Source organism: Amblyomma maculatum, chromosome 3, assembly GCF_055883805.1.
Source record: "Amblyomma maculatum isolate TAMU_Amacu chromosome 3, ASM5588380v1, whole genome shotgun sequence".
Classification (NCBI taxonomy): domain Eukaryota; kingdom Metazoa; phylum Arthropoda; class Arachnida; order Ixodida; family Ixodidae; genus Amblyomma; species Amblyomma maculatum.
The window spans coordinates 169768176-169788141 of record NC_139346.1 but is presented as its reverse complement, the minus strand read 5'-3'; the positions used below and the strand labels follow the sequence as shown (position 1 = coordinate 169788141).

At 43.9% G+C, this 19966-nt stretch overlaps 1 protein-coding gene across 1 annotated transcript; it reads right to left on the bottom strand.

The window, feature by feature from the left end:
• Positions 1-6122: 6122 nt before the first annotated feature.
• On the bottom strand, positions 6123-19908 carry LOC146196848 (uncharacterized). The gene is made up of 12 exons (XM_084597084.1): positions 19809-19908; positions 18991-19103; positions 17920-17977; positions 16900-17036; positions 15300-15412; positions 13274-13434; positions 12360-12458; positions 10561-10675; positions 9652-9724; positions 8844-8889; positions 8192-8211; positions 6123-6204 (listed from the first exon to the last, which is right to left on the bottom strand). The coding sequence occupies exons 2-12, from the start codon at positions 19053-19055 to the stop codon at positions 6123-6125; spliced, it is 969 nt and encodes a 322-aa protein (XP_084453210.1). The 5' UTR covers positions 19056-19103; positions 19809-19908.
• Between the last annotated feature and the right edge of the window lie 58 nt (positions 19909-19966).

Sequence of the window (19966 nt, the reverse complement as noted above, 5' to 3'; positions counted from 1 at the left end):
TTCTTCCGTTTCATTTTTTTTTTTCTTTCAGGTCCACTTGTTCCTACCGATTCCATCTTCCTGGAGAGTTTATTCTTCCTCCCATAGGCTCAACGCAGTCGCCTTAAGTCATGTTGCCGTGAGACTTGCGGCAAACAAAGCCTGCCGGTGCTTCAGGGGCAGACCGCTACGTTCCTCCAAAATATTCTTGCAGTACAGTCGTAAAAGAGGAATTGCTTCGAATATTGCGAGGCTGAGAATTTGGCATTCGTTCCTTGCGATCCGTTCTAATGAAGGCTCATAACTGGTTCCGACCATGGTTATGATAACGTTCGTAATAAACAAAAATGAATTTGGCTCCGTTTGCTACCACAAAGAGACTCAAAAAACAAGAGTGCACATAACACTAAGAGATTTTGGGGCACCCTAAAGATAAACTAGGTGAGCAACAATTGCAAGGCGGGCCAACAAAACACCCCGTCAGCAGCGAGCATTCAGGTAAAACAATGTCAATGCCGAGAAATACCAGTCCCTGGCTCTCATTACTATCACAACGTAAGCCCGTCTGTGGGATATGAAACGAGGGAGGCACATCATGGACATGCACGCAAGAAAAAAAAAAAGAGAAAAATCACTTTATTCGTCAACCTATAGGGTTAGCCGCTGGTGGGAGACAGGGCTTGTGCTCCACTACAGCCAGCTGGCGAGCGTTCCTGGAGCGCCTCCATACTCAAGACGGATGCTATGTTTGTGGTAATTCGGACAGCATTTATACGGACTACCTGGTGAAAACTGGAGCCTTCGGTTTCCATAGTCATCTCCGATAAAGAAACGTGCGCAGCTATTGTTGTAAATGGCGAGCGCTGTCGGTTTTACAATTCGCTAAGTCGTTTCCTTCTACAGCGTTGAAGTCCCGCTGCAATAACGCTAACATGGGGTGGTCGTGGTACGAACTCGAATTCGCATCGACCACCCGTCACAGACATTTTTTCATCTACTTGAACACATGCCATTCTTGCGGAGAACGACTCCGGGAGAAACGCTCTAAATTTAGCGTTTCGCTGAAACTCTGGTCATTTGTTCTGCAGACAGCAAATGTCACTTGTTCTATCGACCCCAAGTTTGCCTCTGTACAGGAAGGGGATTCGACCGCGACCGGACAACGACTTTCTAAAATCTGCATTTAAGTTTTTCAGCGGTACTATTTCATTGTGAAGTTTCCGAAAGGGCGAATATGTCCGCCGCTATAAGAAAAAGCTCAAAGGAAGGTCATGAGATTCATGGCACCTTTTTGTACATCACTTTATTAAACTTATGAACAGCAGACGCGATGAAGCCTATTGCAGTTAAGAAAAATGCCTTTTTTATTGATTTGCAAGTTTTGCATCAGCTGCAATCGACCTATCGTAACAAACTAGTGTAATATCACCCTGCACAGTGCTGTAAGAAGTGAGTCCCTTCTTTTGCTACCTGCTCTTTTACTATAACCTACCATTAGATTCCTATTTACAGCATATGTCCTGTCTAATAAAACGTATTTCCTCTATTAGTTTCGACAAGGTTATCATTTAACCGCGTTTGTTTTTATTATATGCTGATTTGTTTCTCTCTGTTCACGTTACCTCATTTTTTCTTACTTCGCTTCGTTTTGATTTGACGTGTACAGTTCGACAGTCTTAGACTAAATCAGACGACACGGGCCAAGCAGTACGAGTTAGCTGCCCACACAACTTAATCTGAACATTTAGCCTTTTCAGCATCCTCCTGTAGGTTCAGCTTCACGAAAAAAACAAACTTCAGAATACATTGGCTGTAACATTGGATGATGATGATAAGTTGCAGCGCTGTTCACGTCTTGAGTACGCCTGTTAAGAATGATTCCACACCCTAAATTAACCTGTTTGTAAAGTTTAAACATGTATTCGTTCTAGCTCCCATTTTCGGCGCGTCATTGGGGTGCGCTGGTGCCAGAATAGAGGGAGAATAAAAGGCGAATTGAAAGAAAAATAAAGGTGAACTGAAGGAGAATGGACTAGACTAGTTGGCATTCGTTTTTAGAGAACATAGCGCGAACACAAACAAGGATAACACAAGTGTAGACGGGACAGGCGCGTGTAAACCCTCTTGCATGTAAATATTCACATTGAGACGAGTAGCTATTCAGCACAAGAATAAGTTTTGTTTATTTCGAGTGGGCCTGCGTTGTGCTGCAGAGTGCGTTTCCTTGAAATCCGCTGAGTAATGTGCAGTGCATTTTCTGTTCCTTCTCAAGCTATAACCATGCTGAAATTCTGCGCCGGAGCCACCCAAGCTGATGGTGGCCTAGCGTATGACGATCACTCGGTCCGCCCACCGTTCTGTCATCTTCAACCTGCCGAAAAAAGAAAAACATGGGAAGGTCTTTAACTCATGTGGCTACGATAAATATAATAAGAAAAAGAAAACCTTTCATCTACCTACGCCTCGCTATAGCCAGTCTGTTGAGGTGTAGACAATAAAGAACTCGAGTGGCGAACCATGGAAAACTAACGCAGTGATTACAATAATGACAACAGAAAGAAATTCACAGCGCGTGCTGAGTGACCAGCCCATCCCCCTCTCCCCGGTGATGCTCTGTTGCACAGAGGCTTCTCGGATAATACGGCTACTATGATGACGACAAACACGCTGTCCAAAATCATTTTCATTAAGAGGAGTGACGGTGAAAACCACTAGAAAGACTACCAGGACTACTAGATAACTACCTGCATGCTCCTATCACCCACGTGTCGGGCGATATAGACCCGACATATCCACTGGAGACGACGAAACGTACCACTGTCAAGAAATAAAAGCTCTTTTTGCTCTCTTTCGGCGTAAACATCTTGGGCGTATAATTTAGCATTGTAATTTGAAGGCGCTGCTAAATCTAGCTGCCTGACATTTGTTTAAAATGAAGGATTAATAGAATAAGAAGTTGAAGTTAAAATCAGTGCTTTTGGTCATGTGATGCTAATTGGTAAATAGTGACGAAAGCAGCTACTTAGTATCTTTATAGTTAAGTGCTATTAAGTAGTGTGTACTAATGCCCGAAAGTAAAAGGAAAGCCTAAACTATAAAGTATCAAAGCATCGGACAAAGCAACACTAATTTAAAACACTCTTGCTATGATGCTTGTTTGAAAGCGGTAAATAAAAATACGAAAATCAGAATTTTCTGCGCAGCCTATTCGTCACTTTCTTGCTGTTGCTTTTGAGTAATAATGCTTCCATATATTACGTATCATGAATGGGGGAATCAAAAAAGCACTTCAAAAAACTGTTTGCTTTTCCGGACGAGTTCCTATTCGTTTTCTCTCATTGCGGTTATTCCCATATGGTTGCAATTTGGAATGTAACAAATAATTTTATGACTTGTTGCATAATGCATGATGAAATATTTCCACCTCCGCGAGACGTCTTGAAGAACCACTTAATCGTGCTTCTAATGTTCCTTCCATTCCGTTTCAAGTTCTAGCCGCTTTGCTCCTTTTTCTCGTTTTTACTTATGATTGTTTTTCATTTTTCCTCTTTGACTGACTGTTTTCGATGTTTTAACGCAACGACTAGGTCTGTCATTAAAACTTTGCAGCATTTGAAATCATATTTCCAAACGCTTCTTTAACACACAAGGGACATTAGGAAGAAGAAGGAACACATAAGGACAGACGCTACTGGATAGACGTTTCGTCTAGCATCTGTCCTGTTCTTATGTGTTCCTTCTTCTTTCTAATGTCCCTTGTGTGTTAAAGAAGTGCTTGGAAATATGATTTCAAATGCTTTCCAACTTGCCTAAGTTTCCGCCTTATTTTGCAACGTTTTTGCCCTTTTTCGCGCAATTTCGACGTCCGTGGCTGTTTTAGCGTCTGCACGCTATATCGATGACCATGGCTATTTTAACTTCGAACTGACTTTTTTGGCTCTAATTATCAACGACATTTCGCACATGAAGAATTTTTTTTTCACCCTCTTCCTCATGCAACCATTCTTTTACTCATAAATCGCGTCATTCTTCGACAAGGACGGCGTGACTCCCTCTGTGGATGGGCACTTACTACGCACACCCATGATCATATAAAGGCGTTCGCCTTAATACAGACACATAGTTAAACGCTCGTCACTATTGTGCACGGGCGGTAACGTAGCTTGGGGAATCATGACGTCGCATATGATGGGCCGGGTGGTGGACTCCATTGTATGGATGGCCCCGTGGAAACCAAGAAATTATTCGCAGTGCTCTTGCTATGATCACGTTATTTGGCCGCCACCTTGAATCTGAGAGCGATGGAGAAACATTCGAGAAACTTACAATCGTAAGTAGTAAGAGCGAACGCTCTTAAATGTGATTTCATTACAGTAACTTCATTAGCGTAATTCAATTACTTCCATGTCCGATGTCCTCGGACGGCCTAATGAAGCCTTACCATGGTGGAGAAGAAAGCGGTGCCTCCTGAGGATTTTCTTTTTTTTTTTTTTTTTTACGTGAGTTGCGGTCACGCGGGAAGCAATGTATTTTGTGCCGCTCGGAGCCCTTTTGCCGTGTCACATCTTCCTATCTGCACCCTGCTATGGTTTTCCTGGCCGGGTAAAGCACTGATTCCTTTATTTTGTAATCAAAGCATTTCCTCGACAGCAGGCTTCTCATCGCAGCGGCCTCTGATGCATCGTGTCAAAGTGTATTTTGTGGACCCGGAATAATCGGTGTTACCCGTTCTCGGGGCCTTCATGTTTAAATTTCGAAGCTTACCGTACTTACCTCATGGTTCGGCTGCCCTTCGTCCAGAGATCGCTGAAAGTTTTCTCAATTTCTTTTCTGCAAAAAAAAAAAAAAAAAAAAAAAAAAAGAGAGAGAGAGAGAGAGAGAGAGAGAGATAGACAGAGAGAGAGAGAGAGAGAGAACAGAAGATAGTGAGCGCTTCGTTAAACAGTTGCCCCATGGCCTTCTTTGGTGCAAAGAGCAATAAACTTGTCGGTGCCTTCACCATCAGGACATTCCTGTTTGGTGACTGAGAACTGCGCGAAGTTCTGCGTGAAGAATATACTCATACGCAGTGCAAATCGAATATATATATATATATATATATATATATATATATATATATATATATATATATATATATATATATATATATATATCCACGATATAATTTCCCGATTCTTACAGCATGCGGGTTGTTCGTGAACAGCAACTGGAAGGGATATTGTGTAATTAGGGCTCAAGAGAGGAGTACTTTTCTGTTTTCTCAAGTAACTTTGTAACAGAGCGTACAGGAAAAAGAAGAAACAGACCTGCCTCTTCATGCCTTCGTTTTCATTCCTCGAAATCAACATTCACAACTCTCTCTCACTCTGTTTCTCCCGCCATGCCATAAGCTTGCTTACTGCTTCAAAGTGCACACTTCCTCTCATTTCTATGATTAGCTTAACTCTCGCCTTCCATGTACCTCTACAAGGTCCATCGCTGTTTATCTCTCTCGAGGTTACACCCGACGTCAAATTACGGACATCCATGAGCACAACAATAGCGGAAATGCAAAGAAATAATAATAAATTCTTTTTCTCACGTTCAAGAGGAGTTGCAAACGGCGTATATTCCCACTCACTTGTGTATCTCGACTTTTCCGTATAAGTTCAAAAGGAAGGCTAGCGCTGACGCGCCCAGCCAGATGCCCAGGTAGGCGCCGGCGTACGCCAGTAGCTCGACCGACTGTGCACCATGGATAGAAGGAAACGTGACATCACCCGCCAACCCGACGCTCGAGCGTAGAAAATTTACCTTTCTATATTCCGTTGGAAGCTTTGAAGCTAGGACCGAAAAAAATATGTATGCCTAGCAATGTCTCCTAGTTCTTCAGACAGACACACAAATCTACACAATCAATTTTTAGTAGTAATGTTGCGCATGATTCATCTTAATCTGTCTTTGGCACCATTGGCAGAACCGCGCATATCTATAGGATAGTATATTTCGGTTAGCCGCAGTAAATTAGAAAAAAGGGGGGATGGCTGCCGCGTAAAGTACGAGTCAGTGACACTATTGCTGCTTCGGAAGGAAACGCTTCATTAAACTACGTCTCATTTAGATTCTGAGCACACATACGGACATCGTGCTTAAGAAGCAAGGGTTTACTCAACTGTTAGCGTTGGTTGGTACAGAACGAGCTCCTCGATGTCCGACCGGTAGCGCAGTTTCAGCGTGAACTTTTCTCTGCACAACACCATTTGTCGGAACAGTGAAGTCAGAGGCAAGAAAGAGGTCGAAAGATTGTATTGATCGCAGTAGCGGTCTGTAGAAGTGTTTTTTAGCTTTTTTTCTCTTTTGTTTCGGAGTGCGCTAAAAAATGTGACCAAAGACCGGTTTTGTCATTCCTGCACACTTTGGATTCAGAAAATGGGAAAACAGGATCAAGTAGACCTGAAATTCGATGAGTAGATTTATGCATGCCAGACTTCTTGGGCTATAAACAAGACTAGAAAAAAAAAGCTCAAAGTTTTAGCGCAAAAATTGCAATTAAAAAGGGAGTGAATCTATAATATGAGCCTAAAAATCGTCAATACTCCACATGCGTTCTTTTTTAAGGTGCCTTAAATACCCTAACCCAAAACCCAGAGATGATTATCTAAACACACACACACACACACACACACACACACACACACACACACACACACACACACACACACACACACACACACACACACACACACACACACACACACACACACACACACACACACACACACACACACACACACACACACACACACACACACACACACACACACACACACACACACACACACACACACACACACACACACACACACACACACACACACACACACACACACACACACACACACACACACACACACACACACACACACACACACACACACACACACACACACACACACACACACACACACACACACACACACACACACACACACACACACACACACACACACACACACACACACACACACACACACACACACACACACACACACACACACACACACACACACACACACACACACACACACACACACACACACACACACACACACACACACACACACACACACACACACACACACACACACACACACACACACACACACACACACACACACACACACACACACACACACACACACACACACACACACACACACACACACACACACACACACACACACACACACACACACACACACACACACACACACACACACACACACACACACACACACACACACACACACACACACACACACACACACACACACACACACACACACACACACACACACACACACACACACACACACACACACACACACACACACACACACACACACACACACACACACACACACACACACACACACACACACACACACACACACACACACACACACACACACACACACACACACACACACACACACACACACACACACACACACACACACACACACACACACACACACACACACACACACACACACACACACACACACACACACACACACACACACACACACACACACACACACACACACACACACACACACACACACACACACACACACACACACACACACACACACACACACACACACACACACACACACACACACACACACACACACACACACACACACACACACACACACACACACACACACACACACACACACACACACACACACACACACACACACACACACACACACACACACACACACACACACACACACACACACACACACACACACACACACACACACACACACACACACACACACACACACACACACACACACACACACACACACACACACACACACACACACACACACACACACACACACACACACACACACACACACACACACACACACACACACACACACACACACACACACACACACACACACACACACACACACACACACACACACACACACACACACACATAAAAAAAAGACCAAAAACAAATAGCTGACTTATGTGCGCCCTAAGGAGTGTCTTCATCACCGGCTGGCACCGAGCCATTTGCGCGTCAAGGCAAGCAACGGCAAGCAACTTGAACAACGGTTTGAATGTTGCACACACAAAAAGTGACACTTGAGGAAAAAAATCAGAAGGAAGAAACTTTTTACTTGAATCCTGCCCGACCTACTTGGCTTCCAGTGGTGTGCCCTGAAGAAGAAAAGCATATACACAGAAACTAGTCACGCAGTTTTAACGCAGAAAATTGGTAATGCTTTAATCACTGCACTTTATCAACAAGCTAATAGAGCATGTACATGCATCCAGGCAAAACAGCCTTCCTTGTCGACCAGAGCATGCACACTCGGCATTATTGACAGACGAATAAATCATATTTGATGCATATCAAGTGCACCCAGATATCGAATAATTTGTTCATTTTTCCGCTCATCTACTTCAGTGTTCATATATATTTCTTTCTGGACAAACTTTTGTTCTATTTGGCCTTTATCATTAGTTTGATTGTTTGAGACAGAATGAATGGCAGAATAGAACTCGCTTTCACAATGGGAAATGGCTACTAGAGGTTACACAGGTTTACATGAAAGTATTATCCTAGGATGCTTCAAGATACAGGGACAATTAATTCTACGTGTTTTTTTTTTTATTAGCAAGCTATACACACAGTCGCCCCTTTATTCGGCCTACCTCAGTTGTAGCACTGTGGGAAAAGCAATGAGAACATTGCTGTTGACACACTGAGCTCAATATTCTTTTTTTTTTTCTTTTTGTACGGCAAAATAACTACATGATATTGAATGTATATCGCAAACAACACGAACCGGTTCATCCGCTATCCCGGATATGCGAACGTCGTAATGAATCTCCCTGAAAATGAACGAAGAGATTTCATCGAAACCGGAACTCTTTTCCAGAGAAAAGAGTTTTAATATAAAAAATGTATGTCGAACTATGGTGTCTTACCGATAACAGTGGCAATTAACTTGTCGATATGAGAGCATCTTTCATGCAAAAAGCTTCAGTTTAGCGCTAAAACTACGACGACTTTGTCGCCCGTGAAGTTAGTTATTTACGAAGAGACTATCACGCGCAGCACTCTGGCATTCTCTTATCACTTAGAGAGGCATATGATAGATGTGATAGAACTGGAGTAGGGCACTGTAATTTCCACTTACAGAAACTGTACATCAAGACGCTTCATCGAGTGCTTAAGAATTAAAATTGCAGAAATGACGCAGTGCGGGCTTCGGCAAACGTGACCCCCCTGCAGACTGCTCTATGCGCTTCGTGTCCTTGGAAAAAAAGGCTTCGGTTTGGATATCTAAGCGTATTAACCCTTCTGTACATTGTGTCCCTTTGTCCTGACTGCTTGTCATATGAGTCCCCCGCTATGACAGATGGTGTTTACGGGTGGAAACCATAGCCCGCGCATCAGCCCGCGCTGCTCACTTTTATAAAGCGAAAGAGATCTCGCCGGGCCTTTTACTCCAGGAATAAGTATACTTCATGCTAATTTTCCTGGATTTAGCAAAGCTTCGGAAATTGAAAGCAGCGCTTGCAGCAAAGTGTGGACTTTTGCGGCAAATGTGAAGTGTGTGGGTACTAAAACAGCGAAAGTTATGCACTCACTCGCAGGGCAGACTGCAAATGCGATCGCATTTAGCGTAGGTGTCATTAGCAGTGAGAGCGGCTTTGCAATTTTCTGCAAAAAGCGAAGAGAAACAATTTAATGCTTACAATCTACCACGTACTAATAAGGCATGCACACAAACGCGTATTGCGCCATGTTTAGTTTTAACCTATGCTTAAAGAGGTAAAAGGCAGGAAAAGCTTCCATACGATCCGAAAACAACAACAACAACAATAGAAGTGGTGTTGATTCTGATCGCTGGTCGAAAGTATTGATTCATACCAATTCAAAGCAGCCCTTTCATATGCTGGCGCATATAAAAAGTCTTCAAGGCACGGAGTTTGATACTAAGCACTATATAATCGGAGACTAACAGCAATCCTGAAAGACGAAAAGTACCGAGGAGTGGGTGTAAGAGCTTTTTCCAGCATACGTACATTGGAATGTAAATTCACGCGCACCTGCCAGACTGCACGGCTAAAAACTACGACCACTTGATTTCTCTTTTTTCCAGTAAAATGCTACCAGACCACCTGCCTTTTAAGAAAGTAAGGTGACAGGCACTTCGCTCAATAGATCATGCTTTTCCCGCTTGCGTTGACTAATTACTACATAGCATGAAATAGCGAAAACAAGAATCGTGTACACGGAAGTTCTTCAATATATCGCAGGAAAGTAGCGCTAATTGTTATTGCCTTTAAAATAGGATCACTGACATTATTGGCAATTAACTGCAATGATTTTCTCAAAGGGCAGCGAAGGAGCTTAGGTGTTATCAGGATAACGAATGCATGAAAGTCCGTAGTCGACAATGTTAAAATTAAGACTCGAGATTATTAAGTCAAAAAGGCGTAGGCAAAAAATGGCTCGGAGTTTCGGAGCTGGTCTGGATGCTTCGCGATGTTTACCTGAATCGTTGAAATCGCACGTTGGGGCAGGATAGCTAGCCGTGAACTCGTACGCCGCCTGGACGCACCCACAGTGGATCACTTCCAGCTCCATGCTGCACTTTTGTACACACAGCTGCCAACAGGAGAGCACAAGCATCAGTTTTATTTAATGTGCGTGTCTGCATTAAAACAGTGGTGCCGCGACGCGCGGTGTTATCTAACCTTCTGTTTTATCTGTGTTGTGGCTTCGGCATACAATCATAAAGAGTTGAAATAGGAAGCAAACAAACAAACAACTTTTCGAAGCTTTGTCCATCTCTTGGCTGAAGAAGAGACATGGTTTGTTCATGCACTTTACAAAATCCGCAAACGATGCACACGCTAATTGAAATGGGTCAGCGCTATAGAAGCTACTACCATAGCCGCCAGCGAATCAGAGGCCGAATGATGAAAACTTCTTCCGGGTTATGAAACACGACTAGCTTGTGGCCATAAGCTCGGCGATAGCGTCAGTGACCGACTCAGGCTAGTAATGAACGATCACGAAATGTACTATGTAAGCCAGATTGAAAAAAATATGCAGTCCAAAATCTTTGCTCCTAAGCCTCATAATGATGCCTTCTAACGGGCCTGCCAAGTCTAGTTTCTGGAGAATGTAGGACGTATTCTTCCTTCAGAACCTAAGGCCGGGACGCAGACACACCTACGACCATATTTTAGCCATTGTTTCGAGGCGCCTCATTCTTTCTGCATGTTGAGCTGACGTTGAACCCCCTCTTTTATTTTTTCCGGTCGTTACTCTCGGTCTGGTGAACCCCATTTTAAATTAACACAGGAGACCCACTTTCGGCCACACGGTTCATTTGACCTAATCGGTCAATCGCAGATGAGAAAGCGAGTTAAAAAGAAAAGGCTAGCTAAAAAGATAGAAGGACTGCGAAAAGATCAATCAACGTTATATCTTATTAGGATTGAGGAACCTGAACTGATATTAAGCAGACAGAGCTTCCACATCTAAAAAAAAAAAAAAATTGTTCCTGCGTCATAATCTTCGCAGTTAGGAAGCAACAGGCCTCCTCAGTAATACAAGGTTATTGGCGAGACAGATTGCCAATTGTCTAAAGAACATTGAATATTTAGACCAACTGGTAACGAAGTTCAAGGGGCATCCAATAAACTAGTCGTATTTTATAAGCCTTCGCGATTGTGACAAAAACAGTAAGGTTCCGCATGCATGTCTGACAAGGAGCCAAGTGCTGTGTCTTGAGGTCTAAACAAGCAAAGCAAAGCAAAAGAAAGAAAGAAAGAAAGAAAGAAAGAAAGAAAGAAAGAAAGAAAGAAAGAAAGAAAGAAAGAAAGAAAGAAAGAAAGAAAGAAAGAAAGAAAGAAAGAAAGAAAGAAAGAAAGAAAGAAAGAAAGAAAGAAAGAAAGAAAGAAAGAAAGAAAAAGTCCGTGTACGCGATGAGGCTTAAAAGTCCTCGCTTCTAATCTGCGCAATGGGCAGAAAATGTAAGCGTTGTTTTTTCAGCACCCTATATGATACTTAACAACACCCGGCGTCACCGGACATAAGGATCTTTCTATTGTCACAAAGCTCCTCACAACCTTGCTTGTCGGCGCCACTGCGGCAATTGCAAAGAGGACGGTGAATGATATGACGGCTTAGCCGCTCAGAAACGCAAATGGAGCAATATTGTGAGGGAGTGAATTAATCTAGGCCTTTCGGGCAGCGCTGTCTATTTCTACTTCTGGAGCATAGTGCGCGTATGTACACGTTCGGGAGACAAGCGCAACGCTGGTCTTCCGTTTACACTTACGTCGTAGTTAAGCCTCCCTTTAAATTCTTTGAAAGGGCCCAGAGACTTGTAGTCGGTGCACTTGCTTTTGTAAGGAGCCGGCAGGCGGACCGTGCGAAGCTGCGTCAGAAGGACCAAAAAAAAAAAAAAAGAAAGAAAAGGGTACGGCCTGAAATCAAGCGGTAGCACTCCAAACCCGATACGCACTGCGATAAAATGAAACGCTGGAAGACAGTAGTTTACGCTCTAAGCACGAATAATCCCATAAAGGAGTAAAAGGGGGCAGTATGCCCTCTAGCGCAGTCATAGGGCCATGGCAGTCTCTCTAATCTCTGGGGTAGATTTTCATCTTTTTCATCGCTAAAAATACAGAATACTTATGACCGGCAACGGAAGCTCATTTTTACTTAAAACATGCGAATCTCTAGCAATATTAATCCAGGTTTTAATGATTTCTAATTGCCAACCTCAAAACATCTGGTGGAGCCGTTAACTGCAATCGCGGTCACTGGGCCTGCACAAGAGAGGTCGGGAAAATCGGTATACGTTTGCGCTCGTACGTCTACGTTTTGGTAAAACCTCTATTAGAGAGATTTAGCATACTGGAGACGTATTAACGTAGACGTATACCGGTTTACAAGACGCCTCCTGCGCACGCGCAGTAGCCCCACATCATCTTTCCCCTGCCCATGCGCGTGCGCAGAGGGCGTCCCGAAGGCCGGTATACGTCTACGTTAATACGTCTCCAGAAAAGTAATAATCTGTAATGAGCTACCAAGTTCGCCGTATTGGATGCTGGGCTTCGGATTAATCAAGCCGCAGAGCGCACGGGAATTTGCGCGCTTTGCCTCTGTAGAAGTAACGGTTGTCACTGCTGAAATCTGAACCCGGGACCTCGGAATCGAATGCCAGAGCCAGCGCCTGGCAGTGCTCACCTGCTTGACGGTGACTTGGATCGATTTTCCAGGAAGCAGCTGCACAGCGGATAGCTGGTCGGGAGGGCTGAGCCCAGTCTGGTGTACGAACAGAGGATACACCCAACGAGGAAGTAGCAGCATCGTGTCACGCTTGGAGAACTTGTAGTGCAGCTCCAGTTCTGCGTATCCGATCAGGGAACGCGTGCCTGCTTTTTAGCAATAGGGCCTACACTGTACCCTTAAGCTAACCAGTTTAAATAAATTAATTGAATTTTAGGAACGATCGCACATTTCAGAGCGACAAGAAGACCATGTGCACGGGGTGCGAAAAATTAAGAGACGAAAATTTAAAACTTCCAAAACTTGAATGTTAGAAAATTATTCGCATACCAGAGCCCTTATGATATAGAGCAGGTTAAACCGGAGACCATATTGATACTGATGCTGCTTCAGTAAAAATGCGCCTTTACCATTACACTTTACCAGCAACAAAATAATTAACCGTCTATGTTATAACCTCAACATGACTCCTTTTGTAAAATAGATATCTTTACGACGGCAGAAAGAGAGTTAGTTCTCTGGATGATGATGGAGTGGTGACAAAATAAGGTCACCTTACTGATACGGGTGCTGCTTAAAATAAACTTTTACCATTAGATTATACCAGTAGAAAAAGGATTAGCCGTTTTTGTGATAGACCACAGCATGGTTTCTTTTGTAAAATAGATATCTTGATGATGAAAGCAAGAGAGTGACAAAAGCAGGCCACTACACTGATACTGGTGCTGCTTGAGTAAAAATGTGCTTTTATCATTACACTATACCAGGAGCGAAAGGAATAGCCATCGATGTGATAGACACCAACATGGCTTCCTTTGTAAAACATATGTTAACGATGATAGCAAGAGAGTTCCCTGGATGGTGATGTGTGATGTGGGTGGTGAGAGAACATCGCCACACTTTGAGCTCGGATTACCCTTTACAAGGGTAAAAAAGGGAGTAATACACTCTCTGGCACACTGCCTAATAAGGAAGGACATGCTGTTACAGCCATCGGATAGACTAAGGTCATAGCATATAAGGAAATAATCGCTATAGGCAACAGAAACTTACACACACACACACACACACACACACACACACACACACACACACACACACACACACACACACACACACACACACACGCACACACACACACACACACACACACACACACACACACACACACACACACACACACACACACACACACACACACACACACACACACACACACACACACACACACACACACACACACACACACACACACACACACACACACACACACACACACACACACACACACACACACACACACACACACACACACACACACACACACACACACACACACACAGACACGCGCGCACGTACGCACGCACGCACGCACACACACACACACACACACGCGCACGCACGCACGCACGCACGCACACACACACACACACACACGCACACACCTCTGATGCAATTAGTAATGGAAGAAAGGTTTTTAAAATCGGCAAAGGAAATTTGAGGTTACCAATTAGATGATATCCAAACTTCGATTATAATATTGGAAAAAGCATTTCTTGAGATAATCTTATTCCGTTGCAAACCGCACGTATTCCGTATAATTAGTGAAAAATATATTCCGTGAAATGGGAAAAGTACCCTGCCATAATTAGGGAGGGATTTAGAGGAGATGTCACTCCTTATTTACTCCCTTATAGTGTAATTCTCGTGTAGAGTGCAAAAATACTCGCCTTCAATTCGTTATCAAAACGTTGCTATACTATGAAGAAATTCTCAGCCTACTCCACGATAATACTTCCGCCTGTTGCTGCCACTAGCCTTCAACTTTCATAAACCGTCCCAAAGCAGGTAACCCCTCAAAAAGGCCAGAAAGTTTAACACAGTAAAAAAACTGCTTCACATTACTGTATCATTGTCTCTAGTGAAATGATTCTCGTCAGCAAGTTCAGTCGCCGCGAGGGTGACTGGGACATCATGCGCTCACCCCATTCCCATTGCTTGGGGCAGTCCTTGAACGGGTGCTCATCACGAGGGATCGCGTTCACGTCGATGGTGTAGCACTGCTGCGACGGAAGCCGGTAGTAGGCGCTCGTGATTCTGGTTTACTCGAGCAAGGAGAGACAGAGAGAGAGAGAAGAAAAGGGTAAGCACACGTATTAACGAGGCCTAATTCTCGACTACCTTACCATGCTATCCTGCACAGAGTAGGAGTAAAAAGAGCAAAATATAAGAAAGGGAAGTTAAGACCGCCATTTTAAGGCGGAAGCCTTTCTAGGCACATGGAATCTCGTGCACAAAATGTGCGCGGGATCTGTGCGGTTCTCTGAAGCATTCTGATTTCGCCATCAGAAAAATAAAAATCTTGTCTTCAGCGGGAGTCAAACCTCCATCCCAATTAACGACACTGATAATGATGACAGTACCAATGATATTTATGGTGCATTTAGTTTATAATGATAATGAGAGCAGACGTCATGCACCGTGTGCATGCTGCAATGCTCCGAGTTTTCTCATTTCTGGAGTGCATATTCTAGAGTGCTCTCAATTATTTTTTTCACGACGCATGGCCGCGAGTTTGGTTTTATCCGGAAATGCCGACAGACGAAGAAACAAAAAAAAAATCCCACAAACTGTTTCCTGGTGACCGCTATGTTTGCGACACTTAGGTATTTGAGTAACAAGATGCGCCTCATAATAACGTGGCGATGAAATGAAAGTCTATTGCTGTCACATGAGGCTTTGAATTCAGAACTTTGTATTTGTATTCAGATAATAAAGGTGCACGGCACACTAGCGGAACGTTTCCCGTATATCAACATGTGCCCCGCGCAGAATGTTGCAAACATTTTGTTTGTTGACGTTAAAGCTGCAGTAGGTAATGAAGTCTGTTCGGTACCCAGAATTCATCGTCGCTTGCGGTCCGTAAAACGTTGGCGCATGGAATATTGAAAACGCACCAACAAATATCTCAAACAGTCTTAAAGGAACGCCAAGGAATGAAATGGTGAAATAAGAATCAATTTTCGGCACCTCTCTCTAAGATGTTCGCTCAAACCAGTACATGGGACCATGGGGATGCGGAACACGGGAAAACATTTTCTGAATAAGTCGCAGAGCTAGCAAATGACGCTAATAGCTTTGGTAATACAGATGTTAGACTTGGGTTAAACAGGGCGTCCTTCCCCACAGCACCGTGCGGTAGGTAATACATTCGACGTCTGTTAACCGGGTGAAATCGGGACACAGGCCAAATTTCTGATGTCTGTTTGAAACAATGGCTTCAGAGTTAGCGCCAATCTCAATGTCAGTTTGTTATAAAAACCTCAGTACCTGCATTCGCAACCGGAACTGGGCTGTGTACAACCTAATTAGCAATCCCGGTGATATTCAAATAAAATCGGTCAGAAATTAAGCTGGGAATATCCTAATCTGCTTTTTGCCGCATTCTCCTTGAAAGCTTAGTGCAAGTTGTGTGTGACTTATAACGGCCCCCCTCTCGTCAGTTTTCAGATGCAGTCTAATTACCTAATGTTCAGCTCGAAAGGAGGACGAAAAGCGCGAGAGTGAGAAAAGAATGGATTCACCTGTCGGTGCAGTTGAAGACGGAACACTGTGAACTGCCAGCCGTCATGAAGCAAGTGAACAGCTCGTCGGTCCGAAAGGCTGTCGCTACGCGTAGCTCCGGCATCGCCTGAGCTATGTAGACGCCGGGGGCGTAGATCTGCGCCGATATTAGGCAGGCGGCCGTGGTTATAGCACGCCACTTGAGAATAGAAGTGCATACAACGAAGAGAACATCATCACCATCATTATCGGCTATGCAATGTCAAATGCGCTGCAGCATCTCTGCAGCTCCTAGAGATCAACACACTTACTATGCTATTAGTCCGTCTTGTTACGCGCACTGCCAAATACCGTTTCTTTCCTTTTACTAGTTTCAGGTTAGATATAATCAATCAGCGTTCATCATCTGCTTCATCGTGCTCTATTTATCATAACGTTACCGCTGAGTGTTGGCCTCAGGATGAATAAATGTCGGCACCGTAGCAGTACTACGCTGTACTTTACTACATTTTGTCGTGCTGTAGTCAAAAATGTACTCCAATATTACTTGAAAGTGTAATAATGCCGTAAAGTGCAACATTACACTTTTTCTAACAATTTATCGATAAAGATAGGGATGCAGCGCGTGGTGGCAGAAAAGTGAAATTTGCCGCTGGTGGCCTGAGCGCACTTCTCAAAATGGACAGGTAGTTTAACAGAACTAGCAGTGATTATGCACATGTTCGGAAAATAGTATATGGGGTGCTCTTTCGCCAACATTTTCTTATGCGTTGCCTTTTTGAAATGTCCAGTTATGGTGTGTATACGATGGTACTGAATGCTTTAGCACATCATTCTCTCTTTTTTTTTTCTTAATTTCTGACAGAGAAGGTGTGAGTGCCCCTAGAAGCTAATGTCATGCTGCTCCTTTTACTAATGTCTGCACCGGAAAAAAATTAATACCGAATAATTACAGTTAGCAGGGATCAGCGTCAAACAAAGGAGAGCGTCCCACATTTAAGTGATACTTGTTCCCTCTTTGCTGTTGCCGGCTTACGTACCATGTCGTGCTTTTTGCACTTGTTAGGTCGATACTTGCAGAGCCTTTCGATGCTTAGCCTGCAAAGAGAAAATGTGAGAGCAAAAATAAATTTTCCTTTTCTTTTGCTTGATCACAACCGACAAAGGCAAGTAAAAATTGCCTGCTCACCACTCTCAAGAATTATTTCGAAATGATTGGTAGCATAATAGAATATGTGTATCCCTTTCAGAGGAGTTTTCAGTTATGACAAAAAGAAAAGGCTGTAGATCCAAACATAAGCATTTGCACATAGTTTTTGCACATAGTTTTTGCTCTTTAATGATGGTGGGGAAGAGGGGTGGCAGTTCCTGGCCCTACGGGGCTGGGAGGGTATAGATCAACGCCGCTTGCGGCGGGGGCTAGCCAGCCACCGAATTTTTATCTGTTGTAGGCCGTCATTGCACCTGCCACCGCTTAGGTGGTGGACGACAGCTGTTGTTGCGGCGCGTGTCTTTTTCTTCCTCTTCTTTTTCTTTCTTCTCTATTTTCTCTTCTGTCCGCACGAGGCAGCGGAGGTGGCTCAGCTACAGAACCAGTATCAGGGTCGTGCATTTTCTTTTCCTTCTCCCTAGAGTCCCAACAACAACAACAACAGCAACAACAACAACAACAACAACAACAACAACAACAACAACAACAACAACAACTTTAATGATTTGGTCAGAAGAGTGAGCTCTTCTGCGAGGTCAGTGAAGAGCGCTATTGTTTGCAAGAAGCGAACGCAGTTTACATGCTATCCTCTAAATCATTTTTAGACGTCTACATAACGAAATCTAACATCGAAAAATAAAGAGATAGGTAAATATATATAAAATGATAATTAGGTGGCATTTTCAAACATCGCAAAAAAGGCAGAAAACTCCAGCGAAAGCGTGAAATAGGTTTCGCCAGAAGGGCTTCCCAGGTGCGATCGTATTTGCATGGCCAGACCTCATGGAAAGCAAGCCTGCCGTGTGTATAAGACTCGAGCAATCACATCAGCATAGCTGTCCACTGCTTGGACTTGACGATGATGCCTCGGGTCAATAAGTCTGTCATATATCGCACTCACCAGCCGTCGACACACACGGTGACTCCGGGAAAAACAATGTGGTTGTTCCTTTGTCTTTCGTCCATTGTTACGCTGAAGTTATATTCAAGGTAAACGGCCAGCACGGTGTAGAACTGGTAGAGAAAGGACGATAAACACACGATGCGCATAAATAAGTGCAAACGATTCATATTTCAAACACGAGCTCCAACACACTGAGCTCCCCTCGGTTAGCCCAGAGGAAAAGGAGTTCTGCCCGGCTTTAAGGTTTGCTGTCTCTCCAAATGAGATATTATTGATTGCAATACGTTCTGTAGACTTCAGCTGTATCATTTCTTAACCGCCCCTCGTGAACTCATTGAGCAAGATTTATTGTGTGTGTGTGTGTGTGTGTGTGTGTGTGTGTGTGTGTGTGTGTGTGTGTGTGTGTGTGTGTGTGTGTGTGTGTGTGTGTGTGTGTGTGTGTGTGTGTGTGTGTGTGTGTGTGTGTGTGTGTGTGTGTGTGTGTGTGTGTGTGTGTGTGTGTGTGTGTGTGTGTGTGTGTGTGTGTGTGTGTGTGTGCGCGTGTGTGCGTGCGTGCGTGCGTGTGTGTGTGTGTGTGTGTGTGTGTGTGTGTGTGTGTGTGTGTGTGTGTGTGTGTGTGTGTGTGTGTGTGTGTGTGTGTGTGTGTGTGTGTGTGTGTGTGTGTGTGTGTGTGTGTGTGTGTGTGTGTGTGTGTGTGTGTGCGTGCGCGTGCGCGTGCGTGCGCATGTGCGTGTGCGTGCGCGCGAAAAACGAACGGCTGTCGTGCTTCACTTGTCTTACAATGTAGAACGACATTTTGGTACGCTGTTCCTTACCTCTACAAAAAACGGCAAGTTCGGCCATTAGACCTGTTGGGCTGTTGACTTTATCCAACTGCGGCACTTGGCAATTCTTGTTCTTCTAAGTACGCTGCTGTGTAAGTAGAGGCAGGACTTAGTAGACTGAACAGCTCAGTAAACTGAACGAGCAAGTG

Bases quoted from the DNA above. Each gene is read 5' to 3' on its own strand.
- LOC146196848 (XM_084597084.1), bottom strand. From the start codon at position 19,055: ATGGACGAAAGACAAAGGAACAACCACATTGTTTTTCCCGGAGTCACC. The intron at 15,413-16,899 runs GTGAATCCATTC...CGAGTAAACCAG, and splicing joins GTCTTCAACTGCACCGACAG to AATCACGAGCGCCTACTACC. The intron at 8,212-8,843 runs GTTCGTGTTGTT...TTTCTTCTTCAG, and splicing joins CCGGGATAGCGGATGAACCG to GGCACACCACTGGAAGCCAA.